The 27599-nt window shown below is 39.3% G+C and overlaps 1 protein-coding gene across 1 annotated transcript in view; it reads left to right on the top strand.

The window, feature by feature from the left end:
• The first annotated feature begins 12316 nt into the window (after positions 1–12316).
• tshz2 (teashirt zinc finger homeobox 2) overlaps positions 12317–27599 on the top strand; it is a 37017-nt gene continuing 21734 nt past the window's right edge. The window contains exon 1 of the mRNA XM_075475309.1: positions 12317–12840. Coding sequence (XP_075331424.1) covers positions 12801–12840 — 40 coding nt within the window. The 5' untranslated portion in view covers positions 12317–12800. The remainder of the gene's footprint in view (positions 12841–27599) is intronic.

Below are 27599 nucleotides of genomic sequence, written 5' to 3'. Positions count from 1 at the left end.
CGAAGAACACATCTCTCTCGTGGGACTGAATCTTTTGCCTTGTTTTCATTCAAATTATTTTTCACCAGTGACATTTTCTATTTGAGTGAATATAAATAATTCTCAGAGGACACTGAAGTTCAAAAACATGCAGATAGGCAACCAAAAGTAGGAGTTTGTAAGCTGAGATGAAAGCGCAGGGTCTGGGGAGTTTCATGGAGGTCAAGGATGCCTGCTGAGGTGTTTGGCCTCATTCTCAGCTGGCGGTGCTGACATGTTTTGCCATTGCTTTTTGTGATCAATATCTCTCCCTCTGTCTTAATCAGCGACCTGCTGAGGTTTTTGCGGACTGTTACCTTAACGACGTGAAGGTGCACGTTAAAAACAGAGCAGCAGTCAAGGCAAGTCTGACAGCTGGTTTAGCCGTGAATCACACCTGAGTGCAGATTAACGTGGTGCTCCTCACAAACACAGACAGCAATGAAATATTGATGGGAAGAAGTACTTTCTGAAGCTTGCACAAGTGATCCGCATCAAAAGATATGAGCAAAACAAGATCACAACTGCTTACTTTCCAAAGGGGGATTCTTGAAAAAAATACTAACACCTGTATTGCTTATACTGATTGTTAAGCATTGGAAAAAAAAAAGTGCAATATGCATAAGCAAATGCTGGAATAATGAGCCATCTGTATGTGTGGTCCCTTCCTTGGAGATGCCAAGATCGGCACCATCTGTGATGCAGCTACCAGCTGTTTTCCTTCTTATTACATGTTTATTAAAAGCTGAAGTTGTCCTCTTCAAGCAGAGGAAAAGAGAGCATGGGTGGCAGTGTTGGTTATCTGATTGCCTCCATCTCCATTAGAAATAGACCTGAGCAACATTCCTGGTCCCATAAAAAATACACAGTCAGTTTCAAAGGAACAGAGGGAATGCTAATTAAGCAGCCCTTCTTTTTCATCAACGAGTTGCAGGAAATTAAGAGAACAAACACAAGATTGACTGGCAGCAAAGCAACAAACATGAAAGAGGATGAATGAATCTAATCCACCAAGACTGGAAATAAATAAATATATGTCACTTACCCCACCTTCACTTAGCCCTTTGGGTTTGTATTTCAAAATCCCTCAGCAGGGTTTACGCATCTTTTCTATTTGCATTGTTTTCAATTTTCAAAACCTATTAGCAAGATATCGATCGACCACAATTGAGCATTTATGCACAGCAGGCAACCTACATCCCTCGAGTCAGAATCAGATCACATCTCCCATAATTGAGGGTGACAGAACTGCAGACCACCCTCTGCAACTGTCAACAAATTTCAGGAGCTCAAACTAAGATGCGTCAGGAACGCATCCCACATCGAGTGATGGACACTGAGAAGGAGAACTGGAAATGTCCATCAGCATCCTCTGCCATGTGCTGAACAAGACAGGTCAGGTCTGAATAGACACTGACAAACCCAGAGTGGACACACTGTCGACGCAGACTAAAGCAATACCAAGGGACAAGTGACAGGCTGCTCTGATGCCTTACCTAACTGCAGCACGCGCTCCCAAAGAGGCAAGAATATTCTGTGGCTGTTCGGACATATGGAAAAACAGGACTCTCCCTTAAAAAAGAGGAGTAAAATATCTGTATGTTAATATGAGTGATGAGAAATATAGAGTGATCTAAAACAGCAAATTGATATTTCTGACAGAGTTTCCATTTCTGGGGTTTGTGTGTTCACTCTGCTCAATGCTCAATAAAACAAACAAATGCCCTCTATTTCTCTGCAAACAATTACCTGCCATAGATTGTAACCTTATTGGATCAAGTGAAATGTTTGAAATAAATCATTAGAGGCGCTGACAGCGCATTTATCTTCACTTTTGCTTTAATGCTCTGTGCACAACACAGTGGACGAAGTCAGTCAAGGATGTGTGGGTTGTTTTCTTTTTTCTTTCTTTTTTTTGAGTTAGTTGGGCCCCAATGTGCCTCAGTGTGTGTGTCTGTAAGAGCACTGTTGCGTGTGTCAATCCTCCTGTGGAGCCATGTTCTCAAAGCTCTTCATTTTGAAATCAAGCATGAATAATTAAGCCATTTCACAAGGCTGCTTTAACGATATATTACATGAGAGGAAATAGGTCAAGCAGCAACGTAAGAATGATTGTTTGCATGGGTGTTACTGGGCTACAAAAGCTGGTGAACAATGCTCCCCTCCATACATAAGCTACAGATCGAGTATATTTATGAACTATTAAAGGTAACTTAAGAATATCCACTGTTAATCTGAGGAAGATTCTGCGAGTGTCCATGTAGAGAGACTGCAGTTCCTTGACATAGATGGCTTTGGGTTCGAGTCCCAGCCTGAGGCACTCCCCCACTCTCTCTGCCCCCTATCCTGTCAACCTACTGTTAAATAAAGACCACTAACACCCCAAAAAACACGAAAAAAGAAGAGAAAGACCCTGCAAAAGCAAATTTCTTCAAACTTTGATTTATATATATAGTTTATTTACCTAATGCCTGGAAAACCCTATAACTTGCAGGTGTATGCCCACACAGTCTATGTTTTTTGTTGTCCATTACTCTATTTGACGAATTATCATTAATTCAATTAATTTCTGTTATATATGATACCACTTAACAACATGGGCCCTGTCATGGCAGAAAATAAGATAAGTTCAATTGAATTAGATTATAATTGAAATAATTGTAATCAAAATCAATCCAGTTTGTTATAATCCAATTCAATCCCAATCTGGCAAATACATTGTATTTATATTCATATAATGCTAATTCATAAAAGATAACCAACCGAAGGAAACCAACAGATCGCATTGAATCTGTACCTTCAGTCCCCCCTCCTGGATGTGCACAGCCTGCAGGTGACAGTGGAGGACCAGACTCAGGAAGGGGGGTGGGGTGGTGTGGTGGGTTGTGGATTGTGAGTGAATTTCTTTCCATGAGTTAGTTCCAGTTCCAGAATGCTTGATGGTGTTTACCAGCTTATTGGTAGCTTTGTGTACCTGCTACTTTGTGCTGAGCGGGTTGTGTACAGTGGGTTTTTTGCAAAAAAAAATGGTCTCCCTTTAAAATGGTTGAATTTTAAATCAATCTCCAACTAGATATTTTACCCCAAAGCCCACAACAAACATGTTATATTCAGAGTTTTTGCTGCCAAAGACAGTATGTTGTAAAACTGTTCAGTTTGCTGTGTTTTGACAAGACTTGATGACAAGCCTCTGCTTGCTCTTACTATTTCATTTACTTTAGAACACTACCATTCTCTGGGTATTCATTGTAGAATCTGATATGCCTAAAATTGTATATGATTCAGTCTGACACTGACTGCAACAAAAATTTTATTGCAGTCATTTTGTCCAGTGTGATACACAAATAAACTGCAAGATTTCTGCTGTTGCACAGTCTGACCAGGAACTTTACTGTGTTCATCGCTGGTTTATACATATATATCAATTCATTTCTATGCTTGTCCATTTCATGATGCCTGAAGCAGTACAGAATCAAAAGTAGTCACCAAAATTATAAAAGGAGTGCGACATATTAACATCTGCACTAAAAGGGATGATGAGAAGCTGCTTGTCAACAACCAACGTTAGTTACAAACAGTACAGTACAACAGTTTGTCTCTCTACAATACATTTTATTATTGTGAAAAGGACTAAGTTTTGACTTATGTGTATGAAGCTCCAATGATCTCTGTCATCTGTTACATTCAGCCCTGAGGACAAACATGCGCATGTCCCACAAAGCTCCTTCACAACAGAGCTTTCAACAACAACAACAACACTCACGATATCTTGTTCAGCCTCACCTACTTTCAGCTAAACTGTATTTTTTCTTGAACAGGATGGGACCATATAGTACTCTTTGGATAACAAGAAATATCCTTTAATTCTTTGTCTAGTCGGACAAATTATTATGTTGCATGCATACCCCATAACAAGTGAAATTTCATTCAGTCTCTTTCAGAAACATCTAAGTGCTACCATCAAAAATCTAAAAACATGTCGTTTTTTTCAAAATGTTAAATGTTTATTTATGTGATCACTCACTACTCTGAACCTGTCTCATGTATTCCCCAGCCTTTAAATACGTTCTTATTAAGCTTGCATATTTAAATGCTGCAATGTAGTTCAGCTCAGGGAAATTTTATTTTTAACCATCTGTCAATCATGGAAATGGAGACCAGTTTTCTTTTTGTATGTTTCTTTTTTTTAATTGATTTTTTTAAAGACATCCACTAGTACTTCCTTGTAACAGCTCTTTGTTTTTAACTGTTGGAGGTTAAAAACAAGCAGCTGCTTTTGAATGTATGCATATGTGGTCGCACTTCTCGGAATATTATAAAACCAAGACTTCAATAATCAACCCTGTACTATACATAAAATCTCATCTTTGAAGTAAAGACAGGCTTCAGTTTCCAAGACTATCCTCCTTTTATCACGAGCAGAGCATTATCATTCGACTCCCTATTGTGGTAAGAGTGTAACTAAATAGTTCAACCACATAATATAAATGAGGTCACAGTTAGGACATTTGAAACTGTCTCAGGTTGAGACCAGATTTCACTCAAACAGATAATTGACCAGTGAGGATCCACAAAAAGCTTAATGGTTTTTCAATGTTCTGGGCTCACAGACAACTAAATCTCATAGTGAGAGTAGAACTGTGAAGTCTTTGAGATGCTGCTTGTTTGGGTTCACTTTGAACTCACTCTGCTCTTACACATTACTGTCTGTCAGATATTTGCTAGAGTCTGATGCACTGTCTGCAAAATAGTAAGCAATTTGAAAGATTCCCCAGGATAATGTTTTATTGTGTACCTATGTGGACACACCATAATTACATTTCTGACCTGAGATAAAGTTCCCATGAATAATGCTAGAGTAAATGTTTGCCAGACCACAAGTCTTTGTTAAAAGAAAATGCAGCCATTTCATAATTCGTGTTACAGTAAGATACACTGAGAAATGTTGACACATTTCACATTCAGATTTTCTAGAATACAATTTGAAATGCTTGTGAACTGTGAGAACCCCTACCCAACCAATTAGATACATTTGAAATGCTCGAGTGGGAGAAGACAGACATAAATGTCAGAGATGAGAAAAAGAAATAATAGCTTAATTGCTGCATTGCTCATCTTTTTTTGGCAGTGGCTGAAACCAGAGTCAAGGTTCATTTTCAGTGAAGGCAACAAGATGCATAAAGACACAAATTCATTTTCCTATGTCAAAAATGTGGCAACAAAAGAGGAACTTTGAGGCCTTACATCAAAGTACAAAGACAAATAGGCATCTGTATACTGCAAGGCACTTTACAATATTGTTAAGAAAAGTGCTTTAAAAATAATACTACTTATATATGTCTTAAAGGTGCTATCGTTAACATGACAGCAAACAATTGTTTCTGTACACATTCAGGAGAACTGGTGCAACATTAGCAAGAAATTGCAGTTATGTTCTTGATTACCTGATATCAACATTCAGTCTCTTTTTAGATCTGGTCTGGACTCTACAAACTCCTGAGGGAAAAATGTGGCTCAGCTGCTAAGGGCTTTACTATGTTTTCAGACTAGTTGCTAACTCTGTTTTCTGTTTGGTCCTCAACAGAAAGATTGACTTTTTTAAGAGCTCATTTAAGCCTAAGTCTAAACTATGTATAACATTAATTAGACCATAAAAATACAACAAACTTAGAGATGTTTGCAATACCCATTCGATGGAAATAACATTTTTAACCCAGTTAAAATAACTATAAGATGTTTTCTATGTGCTACAAGACATAAATAGAGCAAAAAAGACCATCAATGTTGAGAGTATTTTGCTTTGAAATTACAATCTTAATTTTAATAAAGTTGTGACATTGTATAAAATGTAAATTATAAACAGAAAGCAATGATTTGCAAATCTCATAAATTATATCATATTCACTAAAGAATATAGAAAACATCAGATGTTGAAGGGGACACAGTTATTATGTCATGAAAAATATTCATAAAATGACTACATAAAAAAATGTTAGGTCCTAATTTGATCAAAAATACCTCTTTGTTGGCCAGTAAGCAGTGTATTTCTAACTTTAAAACCAATAGAAAATAAAAGTTATTAGCAACCTTGTACTTCCACTTGTAAGTAATCTTGTGTAATTTAGCTTTCTTTTCTTGAGAATGGTTCTTTAGTTTAAAAATGTACATCTTAATTACCCCAGTATTAGAAGTGGCCGTAGCATATCGTAGAGGAGACAAGGAAGGCAAATCTGTTGGTGTGTGACAAAATGGCCGGTTCAGAATGATATGTTCATATGATACAATTAGTTCAGCATATTCATGATTAGATCCCCATTGACTGAATGAAGAAAAAGGTGTAGAGTTATAACTCAAACCAATGTCATGTGACATTTTCAAAAACTTTGAAATGTACAATTCTCAAGAACAGAATGAGTTTTTAATAACTGCTGAAGTGGGACTTTAAAGACTTCACAGAGCTGAATAAAACTGCAAACTTTATGTCTATGTTTTATTGGTTGTATTTTTTTCTATTCAAAGGAAAAATACAATAATCAACTACAAAGAAGGATATTTTTGGGTTTTGAGTATTTCCCCCATGTGTGAATTTGCTTTTTGTGAATGTTGAAGGTCTGCAAGATTTAAAAGCCTCAATTCCATATCAGTGGGAGTTGTGTCCGGCAGAAAACACTGCTGCAAAACAGGTTTGTAGTCAGGGTTTTCATCTTTTACTTATCTTCATCACTTCGTCACTCTGCAATACATTTCATTTCATCACTTATCTAAAAAGCTGTCGAGAACCTGTATACAAGTCAAGCAGTTAGTTTAACATACCTCAAACAAAAAATCCACTTGCAATTTTGAGCAATCAGTCGACCAATCGAAACAAACAGGGCCTTCAAGGTGAAAGGCCCTGTCTTTTAGACAGGAGCTAAAATGGTCTTTTCCAGACATGAGATGCTGTAGCAAAGTAAATATGAGAAGAATTATGTTCTTTGTACAGTAAAGCATGCCAGCCTGTAGATGCCAAAAATGAAATTATGAGTATGCAAATGAGTTAATTATAGTCACTTTAAATGTAATCCAGCCTGAAGGCCCATATCATCACCCATGGTTCCATTATATCATACATGTGTGAAAACTGGACTGCCAGACACTGACATCAAACATCTTAAATGCCTTCAAAGCAGTTTTATCTCTGATTACAAGACTGGCATTCAAGGGTAACCCCAAACTGCATTCCAAAAAGGGTCTGTCAACCTTTACGTAGTCCCACATAGAATGTGAATATGAATCAAACTCAATTAAAGTAAAAAAGAAAGTTTTAGAAACAATAAGAGGTTAAAAGTCTGCTGTCAAAAGTCACTTTCCAGATCTGCTTTGACAATAAATCAAAATCTGCTTTTGTTGATTGTTGAGAAGTGCCATGGGTGACTTCCAAGCAATGTGGACAAACGTTCTGTTTTAGTGCTGACTGGACATCAGGCTTACATGGATGTAAAATCTCTATCAAGTATTCAGAGAAACTCTGCCGGAGCAGCAACCATCTCGTGGTTGCTGAGGCAAAAACTCGGGCTTGGGAGGAGTTCGGAGAGGCCATGGAGAACGACTTCTGGACGGCCTCGAGGAGATTCTGGTCCACCATCCGGCGGCTCAGGGGGGGGGAGCGGTGCACCGTCAACACCGTGTATGGTGAGGGCGGGGCTCTGCTGACTTCAACTAGGGACGTCGTGAGTCGGTGGGGGGAATACTTCGAGGGCCTCCTCAATCCTACCGACACGCCTTCCGATGAGGAAGCAGAGTTGGGGGGCTCGGACGTGGGGCCTCCCATTTCTGGGGCTGAGGTTGCCGAGGTGGTCAAAAAACTCCTCGGTGGCAAGGCCCCGGGGGTGGATGAGGTCCGTCCTGAGTTCCTCAAGGCTCTGGATGTTGTGGGGCTGTCTTGATTGACACGCCTCTGCAGCATCGCGTGGACATCGGGGGCAGTGCCTCTGGACTGGCAGATCGGGGTGGTGGTCCCCCTCTTTAAAAAGGGGGACCGGAGGGTGTGTTCCAACTATAGGGGGGTCACACTCCTCAGCCTCCCTGGTAAGGTCTTTTCGGGGGTACTGGAGAGGAGGATCCGTCGGATCGTCGAATCTCGGATTCAGGAGGTGCAGTGTGGTTTTCGTCCTGGCCGTGGAACAGTGGACCAGCTCTATACCCTCGGCAGGATCCTGGAGGGTGCATGGGAGTTCGCCCAACCGGTCTACATGTGTTTTGTGGACTTGGAGAAGGCGTTCGACCGTGTCCCTCGGGGATTCTTGTGGGGGGTGCGAGAGGGTCTTGTGGGTAGAACGAGATCGCGAATACAAGCGGCCGAAATGAGTTTCCTCCACAGGGTGTCTGGGCTCTCCCTTAGAGATAGGGTGAGAAGCTCGGTAATCCGGAGGGGCTCAGAGTAGAACCGCTGCTCCTCCGTATCGAGAGGAGTCAGATGAGGTGGCTCGGGCATCTGGTTAGGATGCCTCCTGGATGCCTCCCTGGTGAGGTGTTCCGGGCCCGTCCCACTGGGAGGAGGCCCCGGGGAAGGCCCAGGACACGTTGGAGAGACTATGTTTCTCGGCTGGCCTGGGAACACCTCGGGGTCCCCCCAAAAGAGCTGGAGGAAGTGGCCGGGGACAGGGACGTCTGGGTCTCTCTGCTCAAGCTGCTGCCCCCGCGACCCGATCCCCGGAGCAGCGGAAGATAATGGATGGATGGATGGATGGATGGATGGATGGATGGATGGATGGATGGAAGTATTCAGAGAATTTTCAAACTGTTTCTTGTTCTGTGACAGGGAAGTGTGAAGAAAAACATATTTTGTGTTAAGTGAGAGAAGTAATTTAATGGGTTGTAATATTAAAAAACTGTGGGATTAAAAAGTTGAATACGTTCATAAATAGTATTAAGTGGGATTGATTAAAAACGTCTAAAATAATCAAAATGGTTAAAAGATGGTTAAACTGATATGTTTATTGAGGAAACACTACTTGTTTAATTATTTCTCCCCTATTTTCAGGTATGTTGCAGGTTTTGGGCACAGTTGTGTGGGTTGCTGGCATTTTTGAGCTAACTTAGTTTTCAGTAACATTTTCAGTAACTTGTGGTTGAGCTTCCCCATTGTTGGAGAGTGTGTGTGAGCGGGTCCCTACTTCGTCATGGAGACGTGATTGGTGGCGCTGTGTGTGTCTACCATCTCGTTGGCTGTGGTCCAGTGTTCACATGCACATAGAGTGTATTTTGTGTTGTTTGTGCACTTTGTTTCTGTGATGCTGCTTTTGTTGTGATTTGAGAGGAGTGTACATTCTGAGGGATATTTCCTGTGGATTGCTTCTTTTGTGTATCGTTGATTTTTGTGTGCTTGCTCATTATTCGAGTAAAATCCTTGCTGAGGGGTTGGTCGGTGGCGTAGTGGGTTAAGCAGGCGCCCCATGTACAGAGGCTACAGTCCTCACTGCAGCGGGCCCTGGTTTGAGTCCCGCACTGGACGGCCCTTTGCTGCATGTCTTCCCCCTCTCTCTGCCCCCTGCTTCCTGTCTCTCTCCAACTGTCCTATCATTAAAGGCATAAAAAGCCCCCCCAAAAAAAAAAATAAAATAAATAAATCCTTGCTGAGGAAACACCACTTGTATAATTATTTCTCCCCTATTTTCAGGGGCGTAACAGAAGCAGCCCCACTTCCTGGTGAGTGCAAGAGTACCACAGGTGGCGCTTAAAAAACACTAACAAGAGACATATTTGTCACATTATGTTACAGTGGCAGAACACATTTAAGTGAAATATGTTAATGTTGTATCTAGGAAAATCTTCAAGCATCCAGGTATGAGAGTTACAACCATGTGAGTAAGGAAAAGCTCATCAAGACTTTGGGGATGACGGATTGCACCATCTGCAGATGGATCTCATGCATGAACAGTATGCAGAAAGTTTTAGATACAAGTTCTGATGAGAAACTTTTACTTAACTCTTTGGTGCATAAAGGTGGGGACAGGCTGATGTTGCTAGGATATAGCGTAGGTGTGAGCACCAGTGGAGCGAGGCCATTCTGGGAGAGATAAGGTGAGGCGCTGGTGGGCACTGGTGTAACGGCTGTCACAATGCGCAGTTGCTTTGTGTATACACAGGGTGTTAAGAGCTGTCAGACGGGTAAGACTCAAGCTTGAGCCGAGCAGTGATTGATCGCACAGGTTCAGGTGGAGTTCACAGGAGGTCTCTGGTATCATTTGGAAAATGAGTGACAGACATAAAATAGGGTGATGGAATATTATCAGGAAGCCATTTGTAATGCGGGCGAGCATGGATCTTTAAGGGGTGTTGTCTCTCTGAAATGAAGTCATCCATCACTTCAGTTTCATATTTGATTAGCTCATGAGAAGCTTTTAAAGAGAACCATAAGCTTTCGTCTGCACAGTGTGATAACCAAGATACAGGTTATTGTTTGAAATTTGTTCTATAAAAGTGTCATTTTGAAAGTAGAACAAGTTAAAAACATACATTGAGTTCAAAAGTAAGAGATTTTCTCTCTGAAAAGTGTGTATTACATGTACAGATACACTATTTCCTGTAAGACCAGAAATAAAATGCTGTAATTATTTTTCTCTATTGTCTTGATGATCTTCTGCTTTTCTTTCTAAAATGGAAAACTAAATTATTTATTGTAATTTCTTAAGTTTTAGTCAAGGAAAAAAAAAGCAATTTGAAGACATTAACATGAGCATTTTTTTTTTTAACCTTTTTGTAGATTTTACTGATTTATCAAATGTAATGTATTCTAGAATAGTGCCAAAACTAGTGGCAGTCTTTTGCAAAATCCCTTTAACATATTGTGTCTTTTCTTTCTTAAGATTTTTTTCAGAAAGATTTTTTCTGTTAAAACATCTATTTTGGAAAAGGAAATATTATGTTTGTTTGAACGCTGTGCTGCTTGATGGATTTATTCAAGTGAATGTAACACTTTCACATCTGTTATGATGAATAACCATGCCAATTGTAGAAGTGTTTACATGTCTGAGATGCAGATTGACCTTTCTAAAGCCCAAGTAATGTCTAGAAAGAGATCCAAAATCTAGACAAATTTAAGAGGAGACATCTAGAATGTAGGGCGGGAGGAGCATGGAGAAAAAGGAGGAGGAAGTTTACACCATTTCTTCCCTTGATCATCATGAGGAATGTGAGATCACAGCCAAATAAAACAAACCAAATGATGAAGACAGAGTTGGGAATTAAGGAATGCATTATCGCATGTTATACCGATATATGGCTTTAGGAACATATTAGTTATGTTGCAATGTTACTGGATACTGAAAAGTAACTTAAGAGTTTCAGTCCATGCTGTCTATTGAGAGAGTTCACCTGCATTAACCCTATGACACTGCAGGTGACATTATCAGCTCAGCTGTTACTAGGCTACAAACAAAAAAGCCCAATGCATTCATGGAGAGCTTTATATTTGAACAATCTATACTACAACAAGATAACTTCCTTTAGGGTATTAATTGATTATTATTCATTGGTTTTAAGCAACCAAGTACTGAACTTAAGCAAAATTGTTGGTAATTTTCCTGCACATTCCCATTTTATGCTACTGGTGAAATGTAGATTTTCTGTACGCAGTCTTAAAATTTAGCTTTGAAAGAGGTATGCAGACTTGTACTCCTGTTTGCCATTGTATGCCAATCAAGTAAACAAGAACGCTAAAGCAAAGAGATGTGATCTGGACATTAATATTTGATTGTATAGTTTCCTGAAAGGTTTACGAAAGTATCCTAAATGTTTGTACTGTAATTATTTCTGATCCGAATTCGTAATTCTAATATATTTGAAGGACCACACATGGTATATTTCCACAGATTGCGGAAAAGTGAGACAACACATCTGTAATCATGCTCATAGAATTTGAAAGTAGTTTCAGGCCACCGAAACTGTATTCAGTGAGTCAACAGTGAAAACTTTATCACCCTATCCTTATGCTCCAGATAATTAATGGACAGATTTTCAACAGTTAACATGTTGGAATAAGTTGGTGTAACCCTACATAAGGCATTGAATTCAATTTTAGGCAAACAAAGCTTGTGGCACTACAAGTACTTCATTCATATCTGTTGAAAATCTTACGAACTTGTCTTTAATCCAGCAAGTAAAGCAGAAGTTGTTGCAACAAGAACTGCCTGAAAAGCCAGCAAGCAGAAAGTGATAGAAAGCAGCCGTCTGTGCTCCTGTGTCTTTCTCTGGCCTCTGTGCCTTTAATAAACTCATGGTTATCTAGTGTAACAAATGTCTCGCTGCCATCATCAAGTCCAGGCGAGGAGGGAGGAGTTTTTAATGTTCAGTTTGTTCTATGAATCGATGTCTGCTGGCATCGCCTCTCCCCTCGCCTGCACCGTGCGTAATATACCGTACCACTACCAAACGCTTTTTACGCGCATTCCCCGCACATTTTATCCATCAAAAACTGCCCGCGGGACTGACTGACACACGTCGATCAACATATGTGGCGCTGATGGACGAAAACGGATGGTGAAAAGAGACGATTCGCAGCCCGGAGGAGGAAGAAGAAGAAGGTGAAAGAAGAAAGCCAGATTGAACATTTGTTTGTCGCTTTGAAAACGATTCCTGATTGGATTCTTTTTAATACAGTGAGAGAGAACAACTCGGACAGGCAAAATAAAGACTCACACACACTCTCTCTGTATGCATGGACTATCGTAGACCGCATTCAGATTTCACCTGGGCACAGTTGTGAACTGCGACTCCAAAAAGAAAGAAAGAAAGAAAGAAAAATGCCACGGAGGAAACAGCAAGCACCCAAACGGGCTGCGGGTAAGCGACAGAGAACCTTTTTGTTATCAGTGTGACATTTGTGGGTTATTTTAGTTGGGATTCAGTGAGTAGTTTGGTTTTAACACAGCGTTTCTGTTTTCAAACTTTTATCCTGTGGGACCCTCGAGGAGATACGAATTAGACCCCTGCCTCTAGTGTCCCGAGGAGCTCCATCTGAACAGATTTTTTTTTTTTTTTTTATAGTAGCTTCAGAACAGAGTTATATAACTGTAAACCTACTAAATTAAGATATGGATGCAGATAGCCATTGTACTGAATTACAACAAATTCTGATTTGTCGCGGGACATTCTAAAGCCCACCAAAGGGATCCAGCGGGGTCCTCAAGTCCCAAATTTGGGTGCCATTGCTTGAAAAAGTCTAATGCTAAAACAGCAGGGGGAGAGTTGCAGCATCATAAGCTGCACTTGTGGGAAAATGAATGAGTGAATGACTAATAATGCAAAGAAAAAAGAAAGGCAACATAGCTCTGTAGTTCTCCCTCAATAATCCTCTGACCTGTCACAAGGCATTTATTTTCTCACTGATCAGAAAGTTTCTTTCCTCACAGTTTAAAGAAAAGAAAGAAAAAAAAACTCCCTTGTTGCATTTGATTTGACCCGCATGAAGTGCAGAGAGGGGCTGAAAGATGTAGTTCTGGTGTATCGTAGCAGATGAACTCTGTATGAACTCTTCATAATCTTATGGACAAATGGAGAATGGGTTCCACTCACTCACACACACTTAGACACACACACACACTCCAACCATGCTGTTGGCAGAGAAAGGGAGGCACCACAAACACACCTCCACAACACACACATTTTACTTTTCGTGCAGGACAGTGTAGTTTACGTCCTGCTTGTCTGCAGTCTGTTTGTGTGTTGTACCCCTTGAAGCAAAAGATTAATCATCTGATCTTAAAGGAGCCCTATATCCATTACAATGTGTTGGTTTTATAGCTGTTTTGTGAGCGTTTATTGTTTGTATTGTTAGAGTTTGCTGCTGAACCTGAGCATTTCTCAACAAAAACCCACTAACTCGATTGTCTGTTTATTGTTCATCTTCCGCTCATAAAATCACAACCACACAAAGGTAACACGGCCTTAGTTTTTTGTCATCTTAAATTACAATGTTTCTGAACAACTGCTTCATAATGATGGAGCTGCTGGATTAAAACTATAGCGATCAAGGGTTTTTCAGCATTTGAGGATGCAATCACTTGGTTGTGGTGTGTTGAGAAGTTATCAGTCTTTATTACGGTTGCGGATGTAGCAACCAGATGGCGATTGTTCTCTGCCAATAATAGCGTCTCTTTATACCCGCTTAAGATACTGAGACCCTTATCTGCCCGGCACACTCTCAGTTTACACACAAACACACACACATATGCAGGCGCTCATTGCCATACAGTCTCACAATAAATATTTTTTCCCACATTTCAGCCTACAAAAGCCCCCTTTTCTTAGAAACAATGCCCCCAGTTTTATTCAGAGAACTTTTGAGGAGATGCCTAAGTGATCCCTTTACACGCTCTCAGCTGCCTCGCCTGTACTCTGGTAAATGTGTCAGCCCTATAGAGAAATAAGCCTTCCAGAAGAGTTTCTTCATTGTTGAGGTAATTGTCTCCTCTTTGACAGGCACATTCATCAGTGGCTTAATGGTCAATCAAAAGTTGGCAGGCAGAGTGTTTTCATTCTTTCCTATCCACTACATTAGGAATACTTAATCAAAATGTCTCCCGGTAATGGCTGTGAAGAGTTCATGACTGACTGATCCGTTGTCTGTGCCGATAGAAAATTAACAGCTCGGCACTGGAGAGATGTGGGCCTGCAGATAAACAAATTGTGCATTAATATTTCATCTTCAAGACCTGGGATGTGCTATCAAGCGGTGGAATATTCCTGGGCTGTGTTGTCATTTTTCTTGCGTTCTTTTTTTTTTTTTTTCCTCCTGTATTCTTGAAGGCTCTTTGCAGCTGTAACTCATTTCACTTGATGACTTTACTGGGGTTACAGAGAGTGACGACAAATTGATTACCTGGCAGAGCAAGAATGGAGGGAAGAGAGGTGCAGGCTGACAGTCATGTTATAATAATATGTTTAATGATGTGTGGAGGGGGAACAAGGAGAGAGGAGTATTGAAATAAGAGCATGGAAGATGCAAAGGAATAGGTTTCATTTTTGTGGCGCTCTTAAAGATGCAGTATCCCTCTTGGTGGAAATTGTGTTTTGCAAGGTGTTGTATTAAAAAAAAAAAAAAGGAAAGCAATTCCCAGCTCAAGTATTTATTCACCAGATTCTGCATTCAGTTTTCTTGCATTTCCTTTAGGAATTGTATTATTAACAGGCACATTTGTTAACATGAGACACACTAGTAAAGGCCAGTTGTCTCTGATTTACTTCCTCTCCAAACATGCTCTGTATGGTAATTTAAAATGCCAATTACTCACCGGTCCAGAATTGGATGCACTAAACCTTTGCTTTATTACTGAGAAGGCATCACAAAGCCAGAGGCTATCAGGCTACAGATTCCTGGATTGAATTTGTGTATCAGGTTTATATATGGTGTAAACATGCAGCCCTATAAGTGCAGGAGATGCATTTTTGAGTGAAGGGAGCCATATGTTATTCTGCGGCCATGGGAGTATTCCTCTCACTGTTTTTTCTTTTTTCTTTTTTTTGTTTTTTTACAATAGCTCTGTGCTTCAAACCGTTAGCCCAATTTGCTGTTAACAAGATAAATTGGAGAACAGACAAAGGCATTAAGTGTTGCAGTGCCAGCTAGTGACTGACAGCAGCTTGTGGGAATTGGCTAGCAGAAATTCCTCCTAAGTGGTTTGTTCAGAAAACATCCTACGATCAAGGCAGATGTTGTTTATCCAGTCGAGGTAGAAAAAGGAAGTCGCTTTTGAATGACAAAAACTTTGAGGAAAACGGCGGAAAATACAAGAGCTTCTAATTATATTTTTTAAGTACCGATTAGCTCTGGCTTCATCTTCACTCCACTTTTGTCTAAAGCTTTTGTAACATCATTTATTATTTCTGTGATTTGCTTACATTTATTTGACCACTGTTATGAGCCGAGATCAAATAGAGATTACATTATCTTACATTATTAAATTTTTAGGTCCACATTTAAACAAAAGAAACTCCTATATCTTCTTTTTGTAATCACACTGTGATCACACTGATGTTGATTATTTTTATACTCACATTTTTAATTTTAGCCTTTCTAAACCACTGCTACCTCACCTATGATTATTTCACCCATTTTCAGGCCTTTGAAAATTTCTGTTGTGAGTCATGTAGCACACCAGACAAAAGAAACAATGCTTAAAGACGATCAGGCATATCTTCTTCTTGGCCTTGGAAAATGTGATTGTAGCGATTTGAATAGTTTCAGTATAGAGTTGAGGTTTTTTTTGTTACTTTTAGGACTTTATTAATTTTCTGTAAATCAAATGGGAAAAGCTGCATTTCCTAATAATATGGCTTTAAGTTTGTTAGAGCATCACTTCACAACTTTTGTAGCTCATCCTGCGCTGAAAAATTAAAAATTGTTATCATTAGTGATCATGTGCATTTTGTCTATTTTGGCTCTGAATCTGTCCGAATTCATTTTAGTTTAGTTAGTTCTGTTACAAAGCTTGTATGTTGAAAAAGTGTTTCCATAACTCCCATAGAGACACCCCTTTATAACTTTCTCCTCACCTGCTAGTTTTTTTTCTGTGTTCTCTGACTACCTTTTACAAAGAAAGATTACCGTCAAGTCAGATGTTTTTTAGTGTGATCTCATTGCATTTTATCAGGCACGGTAGTTACAGTAGAGAAGTGACAGGTTTAGATAGGTAGTACTTTGTGAAAGCTTTTGTTTGCAAGTGAGGCAGACAAGGTGGTGCGCTGTCTAGGTGATAAGAACCAAGACTCCTGTGCCCTCCAGCGCAGTGATCTCGTTCCTTAGCGCTATGCTCTCCTGTGTAGAAAAAAAACAGCCTGTTATGATGGGTCTCAAGGCAAGTGCCTGTGCAGCGTTGCACCTCTCTACAGCGACTGCTCATTCACCTTGCCTTCCCTCTGAGACCTGCACTAGTTTCCAGGCAAATGACACAATTTGAAATGCCGTTGGGGTGATTCATGTGGATAATGTTTCCATGTGATCATCACTGCAGAAAAGAGACTATTTCATGTTATGCTTTATTTTCTTTTCTTTTTTTTTTTCCTCATTAAGTCTGACAATAACTAGAATATTGGGAGAGTTTATTGCAAGGAGGCTAAAACTCATTATTTCTGCCAGACATTCCAAGTACAAAAGAAATTACATTATGGTGTTTTGTCCAGGTCCCTACAGATATAACGATTTACAGAGGAAAACAGGGAGGAGACTTTATAGCTTAGATTGTTCATTTATGTGGATTTAGAGGATAAGAATGCAAGGCGAGCTTACAGTTTATACAGTAGCACTGTGGGCCTGCTATTGATTTCACAGAGCAGGTATGGTACGTCCTAGTTTATGGAAAATTCACTGCAACCCATATGCTTTGTATTATTGTAATGATAAACATTCTCACTATTGTTTATATCTTTGTAATTTATATACCAAGCAGTTTTGTCAACATATAATTTGTGTCCATTCAAAGTCGAGATGATTTAAGAGAGGACATCCATCTTGTAGTAGTTGACCTACATGTGTAGTCAGTCAGAGAGCATACGTGTTGGCCATATGGTTTTGAAGTTCTCAGAAACAATCACAGCCGGATCGGGTTAACTTAACTGGAGATGCTTTTGAAAGAAGTTGCCATATCGTGCTTTTTTTTTTTTCCTTGTTAAAAAGAGGTCCTTTGCATCTTTTAAAGCCAGTCATCTCCGATTTTAAAGGTGGAGAGCAGCTGAAGCTCCTGTTCTGACTTCATTAGAAAGCAATGTGGCGGAAAATTAAAGCATTTGTACAAAACTGTAAATAGAAAGTTCATGATTTAAAGTTAAAATTCAGTATATATCTCATACTGTAACAATGATGTTGAATGTCGAGTAATGAAAGAGGTGACATTTTCCTTCAAAATATGAGCACTCGAAGATAGAGAAAACATTAATCTTAAGTTATCCGCGGTGTACCTGATTTGCTTCTTATCAAACCCTTAATGAGCTTCAATTAAGATTTATTATGCAAATTAACCCTCAGCTGCTACTGAATGCAGGAGCAGGAGCTATGACAATATTGTGCTAATGGCGTGATCTGTAACAATTACAAATGTAAACTGCCTTCACACTGCATGCTCTGAGTCTCTCGGAGGTCAGTCCACTGGATCTGCAATCAGGTGTTCTGGAGATTTAGAAAATTATTTATTAGGTCTCCTTTGAGGCACATTTTACAGTAGATAAGCCATATTTATAAGTACTGCTTCACCTTATAGCTGGTGTTATTATATGCTAAATATTACCTAAGCTAAGCCAGGAAATGCATGTAATTATTTCAAGAAATACTTGGACTGCTTGAACAAAGGAAGAAGGTGGGTACAGTAACAATAGGACCACCCTTTTATGATTACTGCATTAAAAATAAAACTCAGATTATTTGCTGCCAACCAGTCTCAGTTTTCTGATCACCATGGTTACTAAAGACGATGAGGTGATGACCAGAGGAAGTGCTGCTGGACACTTTACTCCAGCACTGTATGAAGTTGTGAACCTTGCACCCTTTGGAACTTCATTTAGCACAAGGCTGATGGCGTCCTGACAGCTTTATAGCCTACATGTTTTATGAGTCATCATGCTGTACAATTACATAGAACCTAATTTGATGAATCAAGTCAATGTTCCACGGGCTCCGTTCACCTTGGTGGCCTGTGGTCGTCTGTCTTCCTTCAGGGGTCAAACAGAGGCTTTCACACTTTGTGCAATTCAGTCACACTCAGGTAGAAAAAAAAGAAAAAAAAGAAAACACATCTCCAACGTACACCTCTTATTACTGCCCATCAAGATTGTAGTGATTTGCAATGGGTCCCTGTTTGTCTTCAGTAAAAACTCAATTGTGAATAGATGAGTTAATCAGCCAGTCAAAGCAAAATAATGCATTTGAAATGACATCATATTACATTGCAAAATCATTATGTCATTACATAATCATAATAATATTTGAACATGATGTCAGAAAATGAGTTGAAATCATACTAAAATATACTTTTAATGTCCCATAATTAAATCCATGTAAACATATGTAAATATCCAGTGTGTGGGATATTGAAAGCCACCCAATACCACTCTGGTATTGGTTAAGGTTACTCTTGTAATATAGTACAATATGGTGAAAGGGCATAGTGACAAGTGACAATTTTTATTTTCATGCAATTGTACACCGTTGAAAATGTAGTTTGGATTATAATATTGCACAATAGGACTTGTATGTGTTTGTTGTATACACTGCATGCCATAAGAGAAATAAGAATCTGCCAGCAATTTAAAAAAACATAAAAATTGTATATTCAGCAGTATAATCAGAGTATTTAATTTATAAATTAAATGAATGTGTCAGACTCTCAGATGAATTATCAACACTGAGTGTTTTTTATTTTTTTTCGTTTTAATTGACATCTTATGCATAGCTTTAGACACATGTTGTTCAACAGTGATCTTATAACGTATATTAGTGGCACTGATTTAGAATCCCACCACTGTTAGCTGTCTAGATGTTCTGTTTTGTTGTTAATGATTCCTGTGCTTCTAGCTAACTTCTCTCCAAAGGAACGCTGATTTCAGGGGTAGAAAACTCCAGCTTTCTAGTTTGGAGAGCTTTCGAATACCGAATGGCTCATTTGATTATTTTTGTTATACACAAACTCGTTTTAATGTCAAATTGAATGTTAAGTGACAGGAATAAAGAGTTAGTTTTCCCCATAGCAGGGTGTCCAGTGAATCATGCACTCTATTAAATGCATTACTATTCAGCACCATGACACTCTGAGGTGCAGTTTTGATGAAGCTAAAATATAGACTTGAAGGACTAATAGATTATTTTTATGATCAGGCAAGCTCTGCAGGAACATGTTTTATTTTTTTTTATCTATTTTGATGCGTTGATGAGTGAAACACTAGAATACTGTATTTAAATTTCCCAAAAATACTCTAGATTTACTTGTAAAATGATCCTTTAATTTTCAAATGAATAACTAGCCAAATAACTACAGGATATGATAACTACATGCTATATGTGTTTTTTTTCCTTTAGAAGAGGCAAAAATATCTGAGTGAATTCCCACTTGATAAGTTATCCCGTTGTTTTAGTCAGGTTAGATTTAGATGATGTATATTTATTTTCTATGAACTGAAAATGCTTAATTAAGATCTCCGATTTTCTCTTTGTTGCTGCTCCTAAATAACATCTGAGGCTGTGTACAGCTCTGTGTTAAAACCTTCTCCTTAGAGCTGTGGCTGCCTGTTTGTGTCTCCAGTATGTGCTGAGCTAGTCTGTTGAAACAGCTTAATTGATACTCATTAAACAGCAGTGACAGCTTAGGTGTCCGTGATGAATGTAGAATAATTCTGTTGTACTTACAACTTGATTAAGGAGCAGCACACAACATGTCAGTGTTGTAGCCTATGGCTCGGAGTGTGTGCTCTTAGCAGCGACTTAAAATAATTTTGGTCGTGCTATCTGCAAGTCATCCTAAAGTTTATCTGAAGCAATTGCGTGTGCATGAAATAGAAAAACTGATCAGACTCTGCTATACATTAAAAAGCACAACTGATTCACGTGAGGATGAAAAATTGCTTTGAGTTCGACTTTGATTTTAATATATTGTGTGGAGAATGCATCACCTTCCAGTAAATTTCATCTAAGAGTGTGAATTATGAGGACTTTTTCTTTGTGTTTACTCAGCCACAGTCTGGCATTTTCAGACAATAATAAAGTCTGTGGATGTCAGGCAGATGAAAAATGTGCATCTTACATTATTTCAGTTAGAAATTAGAGGCATTTGGAATTGGTTCAAAATTGACTGTCTTTGTAATGAGAGCATGACGAATTGTCTAATTTAGAGAAGAAAATGAATGCTGGGAAACCAAAAATATTATTCTGCAGCATTTTATATGCAATGATTTTCCATGAAGATGAACTAATTTCACTAAATACCCAATAAAATCTACTCCATAATATTTTTCTAAATCATAATAGCAAAGTAGTTCACACAGCAAAGATCAGGTCAGCAGGGCATGTGGTAGATACTCCGCTTATCACGATGATCTGATTTTTGTCTTTTTGTTTTCTTTTCTTTGACGGCCTTGGACAAAACCTTACATTAGATTCCTTATCAGTCGCTGATTTAAATGCCTGGGAAGCTTCTTGCATCTGCTGACATCCGATTAAACTGACGCTCTGTGCCAGTAACAGAAAGAGCCCTTTTCTCCATTTTGAGAATACATGAAAGAGGGGGAATTTCCACAGAGGTTGGATTTACAACTTTATCCTCACATGATTAATATTACACAGGGAGGTCTTTGTACAGGAAGCAGCATGTCTAATTATGGTCCAACTGTGTCTTGACTAAGAGCAAACACGATGCCAAAGACTGCCAATAGTAACTGCTCTGACATGTCACACACATGGTTCATGTGCGTCTGGGGTGATGTCATCGTCACCCAGATTTCATGATTCTAAGCCCACAACTGATTGAGAAACGGCTGAAGTCAGGCTTTTAGGAAAGTACAAGCTGTACAGCTGGCAGCAACTTTCCAGAAACACTGTAGGCACAGGGTTTTTTAGCTTAAATAAAATCCAATGCTGACATGCTTCTGCTTCCCTTTTTAATCTTTTCAAGGTTACACATTTCTACCAAACACATAATGATGCCCATAACCTCACTGGTGATAACTACAGTATGTCCACATTTGCTGTACCATTAAGAGCAGATGCAGATTCATCACCCTCCCTCCTTTACAAGAATTTCAGGGACTCTGTGTCCTCCCACGTTTGCCTGTTCATCATATATCTCAGCCCAGACATTCAAGAGGTTGCTAGCCAGGCCAGCCATAAGTCATGCTGTCTATCAAGACGGGACCCTGCTTCTCTGCTTGATTTTCAGCTGTTACTTGTAAACCAGAACAGCATTCTTTAGATTAACTGAGTGACAGGGAGGCCTCTGAAAGCAAACTATAATAGTACGATATGTTACAGTCATATTTTATGGCTTCTAGTGTGTGAGGCCAAGTGTGTGTGTGTGGACAGATCGGCTTAAGGATCTAAGAGGCCTGCATTGCACCTCAGGGAGTGTAGAAAATAATAGTGTTGTGGTACTGCTGTTTTTCATTTGTCTGATAATGATAATACAGGTGTACACATGGCAGGAAACTTGGCCAGAACTGGTTGTTGTCACAAGTGCCCCTCAAAATTTGACTCTTTACATGCTTTATTTCTCAAATTGATTTTTTTTATTCCCAATACTTGTTTAAAATATGTCACATAATTCTTTGAAGAATAGGCGTTTGTTTTAAAACGTGTGTGTTTGCCTCCCAGATGTCATTGATATAGATTTAACTATCAAAATAAGTTGCGTTCAATCCAAGACCGCTTAAGGTGTCAAGGACGCAATTCCACCCCTCCCATATCCTGACAAACATTGAGTCAGCAATGGTCTGTTGTATTTTCAGTAGTGGTATCTCATGCTAGCCCCCCCAGGCTATTTTAAAATTGTAGAAAGTGGTCATTTTCTCTGTGTCAGTAGGAGGTCAGTGTTGTTGCAGTCAACAAAGCTATTCAGTGAGAGACAGAGTCTATTGGGAGCCTTAAAGATATTTTGTCCGGGGTCTTCATGCCTCTCCCTCCCTGCACTAAAGTCTAGAAGAGCCTGAAACATTTGTGTGATTACTTCCAGATCTGTAATCTTTTTATATAGAGCTGACACACCTAAGACCACTGCACTGTCATGTTTAAACTCTCTTAAACTGCCATATACGAATATTGTTTGATGTGTTAATTTGCATACCCTTCCTCTCTCTGTACGGCCATTTGTCCTTCTGTTAAAGTACTTCTTGTTATATTTAGCTCTCACTCGGTATGAATATCTACCTGTCCTTCGGGCTCTCTGTTTCACTCACTATGTCAGAGACTGACAAGTCATCTCTGTGCTGTATTGTGTGTCCCTGGTAACAGTCGCCCGGGGCCCTGTCATCCCTAAAATGTAACAGAGGTCACGCACAGATCATTGCTTTAGCCAAAGGCCCTGACTTTAACACAGAATGACCCACACAGGACACAGCGGTGCAGCAGCTGGTAAGTGATGGATCTTAAAATAATGCAAGTAGATATACTCAATCATCACTTTTACACTGGTGGTTTTAACTTGTTTAGAGAACTGGTTTATATGAGAGTAAAATGTGAAATTATCTTATCTGATTTATTAGAATCCCACAAACATATCAGATCATGTCCTGCCTCCTTTTCTCGTCAGCTATGCACTGATCTTCGTTTTACCTAAATTGGCACAGAATTGGTAAGTCTCGATGAAAACAATAAAAATGATAACATCGAAGAAATACTAAAACCAGATGAATGGTACTGGTCAAGAAGATTTTCCAACAAACATCAGTAAAAGCCACCATCGGTAAAAGAGATCGCACCTGTTCTGTGCTAATGGCCAATATTACTGTTAGCTACCGGCGAACGGTTAACATGTCAGTTGACTTTTGAATTATTTGTGGTTGACACATTCATCCACACGTTGGTCTCTTCAAATAGCCAACTATAATTATAGTAACCAACAGTTTTATGTTGTTGTTCAGCAAACAAACAAACAAAAAAGATGTTGCAGTGTATGAAATGCATAAAAGTACATCCACGGCTAGACTACAGCAAAAAGTGTTTGCTATTGTATTAAGATTTACAATATTTTGTTTTTGACCATAAAGGAAGTTATGTATGTATTATATTTTTATATTTAAGTCAATCTAATTTTATTAAATGTCTTCACTCAACATAATTTGCAGCAACTCATTAATAGTTTGTGATATTGACCTGAAATTTGTGACACGCTTCTATACTTATCAAAATTCATTGCATTTTAACTCAAGGGGACGCTGAAAAGCCAAAAGTAAAAAAGAAATTGCAGACGGCCTGGATTCGTATGAAATTTGGATTCAAAGGGCATGGTTTGATTGGTCCATGGAATACGATAGGAATTGACTCAAGTGGGCATTGAATAACATTTTTTATACATTTCACCTTTTAGATTTAAAAAAGATCACCTGTATGTACCAGAAAACTGAAATCTCTGCTGCTCATCTTTTTATTTGCGACAAATGACTGAATCACTGCAATTGAGGATCTATGCAGGAGCTCATCTGTTTGCTTTTAGAAATCTGGTAAATCAGTCCATCATTAGAAGTCTTCAATTAAATCCTAGAGACCAACACAGACATTCTTTAAATATTCTTTGGAATGGCTTATTAAAGAGAACTCCCTTCTTGCTCGGACCCCAGTCATTGTTACCTTATGGCTTCATCTAAGTCCTAAATACCTTAATCTTATGCACTTCCGTCTTTTGGAATGTGGTTTTTCTTTTTTCTTTAAAGCTGCTGCTTGTGCTTTCCAGTTGTGAATCCTGCTATAATCCCAAACCAGGCATCCCCCTCTTCCTCAGTGAATTAGTTCTTGATGTGGGGGATCAGTTGCACCAGACTTTCAGGGGGTGACTCTCCAGCCTCGGCGATCATCTTCAGCTGCTGGCTCAGTGTATCTAACCAGTTTTATTTTTCTTAAGCCTTGCCTGCCACATTCTCACACGCCACAGTGAGGCAAGTAGCACTTGCTGGTGTGCCATTTGAGTATTTACAGTGTGCGATAACAGAATTTATCCCGTCATTCTGAGATTTCTGACCGAAGGTGGCACTCTAGTGTGTGTGAAGGAATTTCTATGTGCTTTAATATAGCTACCATTGGACTGTCTAGTTGAAACATCAAAATTTAAACTGATGAAGTACATACACCCTTAAAAAAACATCACTCTGAGGTGGTAATTTATTGATTATTCCTGGGAGCATGTGGACATGCATCTATGTGTACATTCTTTTGTATTTATATGTCCTTTCAGTTAGATGGTTTTTCTAATCTTTTTTTTTTGCTTGTGTTAGTGTTGTGTTTACAAGTGTTCCCTACATGCTATGTGGTCGCCCTGGCAGCGACCCAACTGAAAAGTTCCGGCACTGTCCAGACACATCCTTTGGGGACCTCATCAGCCCCTGAATTTCCTTCCCCTCACGCCTGAGGGCATCCATATTCATTTCCTCCTCTGATTTAGGGAAAATGATGAAAGGCTGGCTGTTTTCCCATCTCTTATTTCCTGCCAAGGTTGCCTGCATTTCAATGCGACGTAAATCTGCAAAGACCTGCAAACACGCTCCCATTTGGACATGACCAGCTCCGTGTTATTAGTATAATGCCATGTCGAAAAAAGGGTTAATGGTGAAATAATACAATAACGTTGGATTTTTCAAGGGGATGGTTATTTAGTATCGTGTGGTAATCTTTTCAGTGATGATTCTGACTCATTGTTAAAGTAATTCCTGCAAAGTGATACCACTGCCTTTCTAGATGTCTGCTTCTCATAAAATAAATACCTCATCCACTGTCAAGTCATCAGGGCTTGATGATATTAGGGAGCTGCATTGGTTTGAAATAAACCTGTGATTACACTAGTGGGTGGGTATTTACTCTTACCGGAGACGGGAAATGAATGTTAATGAAAATAACAGTCATGTACAGTAATAACCCAACTCTGTAATTATTGGCATGCTTTGATGATGCCACATATACTCTACACACACATGTGCCTACTTAACTAAACCTCAGGTAGACTATTAGCTCCGCTAGCAGGATCCTGCCCTTCGCTTTGCACAACAGTTCTCAGGGAGGGGACAATTGGCCCAATGAAAGAGCGCGCACTCTGTTGCCGAGACAACACTAAACACACATGTACACAAAGGAAAGGCCCCACTGTGAGAGAGGATCATCTCCACCTCTGACGGGATAAAGAGCGGTGTTGCTCCACATACTGGAATGCTCTCCTGCCTGACAGGCGCATAGTAAGTGTATACAGTTAGGAAACATCCCACACTGATCATTGTTTATGACACACCATTCATGGAGTTTATACTTCCACCTGGAAGATGAGGTTTGGTTCTGTTTATTTAGCAGTGAAGCACAGAATCACTTATTTAGAAATTATATTACGTTTTGCTTTAAACAAGAAGTGAGAAGCTTTTCCCCTAATAACAGATCACAGAAAAAGAACCAAACTGAGGAATTCCACTGCATTGCACTATTTATCACTTTACGCTGTATGGACAATTTTTCGGTCATTCCAAAATTGAATGCTGAAATCTGAAAACCCTCTGAAGTGGTGATCTGGAAAACTTTGCATCAGATATTCACCGTCTTGTCTCACATCATCACTCTGACAGTTCACCCTCAAAGATGCCACTTCATAGTTTTCACCACTGGATTTAAAACGCTCAGAAGTTGGTCTCTTTTGTTTGGCACTGAATCTGGGCCACATGTGATAACAGAATTATCCTTCTGTACTGTAAGCACGTGGCTATTAATGCAACTGTCTGTCATCTGACGTCTGCAAGATGCAAAATAGCTTGTGGCTGTGGGTGTCTGATAGACTTCAGTTTCTTTTATTGCGTGGCTTAAACTCTATACAGAGAGTGTGGGCATGTATTACTCTGGCCTAAACACACTTTTCTTGCTGACTTGTGCAGCAAAGTAGTTTGTGTATAGCAGACTGCGCCTCTTTAACCATGAGTGAAGGTTACGTTTTGGGTGGTTACCAGAACCCCTATACATTTATGTAATGCAGTTTCTGAAAATGAAGGTCATCATGTAGCTGGAGAGGATGACTGGTAGTCACAGTTGTAACTGTGGTGTTAATCTTGCAAAAAAAAAAGTTCTTTTTTTCAATAATTTGATCTTATTACCTTTTTTAAAGGCTTTTCTTTAAATTGATAAAATGTTGGGCTCTGGAGGTCAAGTTGCATTGGACTGTTATGTTAGGGAACTTCATGTCAGGCCATCTGGAAAATACAGGTTTTAAAGAGGGTGAGTAAAACTTAAGCACTGTTACGGGACACAATTCAGCTAATTGTAAACAGCTGTAGGTGATATCACCCTTCAGACTGTGGGGCAAAAAGTCCCAGTGAAAAGCTCAGTGTTTAAAGGAACAGTCTGCTCTGTCCCACTTAGGAAAATGTAAAGCGTTGGATTTAACAATAAATTATACCAATTTATTCTGTCCTTGAGTAACAAATGTTTTTCTGTGAATAGTCATGCGTTTGCATTGCAACATCCTACAAGCAAAAAAAAAGGAAAAAAAAATCCCCTCAGAAAAGCTCATTATCATCAAATGAATGTCAAATTCTGCTAAGTGTTTGCACATGACAAACATCTAACATGGCTAATTGCAGATAAGTGTCAGGATGAAATGTGTTTTGAGCCTAAGATGGTGCAAAATGGCGTCATGTTTTTGTGTTGCAGTACAGTGGCGATAAAGCCGAGGTTTTTGGTGGAGGGAGATGTCTTTTATAAAGAGAGATATGTTTGTCTGCATCATCTGTGTTTGTCAGCACTGAGTTGCAGCACTTTTTAAGACGAGTTAAAGAGCAAAGTTAGTCGTTGCTCATTTGTGTCGCATGGAAAAAGGAAGGCACATACGACTCAGGCTGTTTTAATAGAGAAAAAGGTCCTGTATTTCCTTACACAATTAGTCTATTAT

This window comes from Odontesthes bonariensis, chromosome 10, assembly GCF_027942865.1.
Source record: "Odontesthes bonariensis isolate fOdoBon6 chromosome 10, fOdoBon6.hap1, whole genome shotgun sequence".
NCBI lineage: Eukaryota > Metazoa > Chordata > Actinopteri > Atheriniformes > Atherinopsidae > Odontesthes > Odontesthes bonariensis.
The sequence above is the reverse complement of the archived record's forward strand: the minus strand, read 5'-3'. Positions and strand labels throughout refer to the sequence as shown.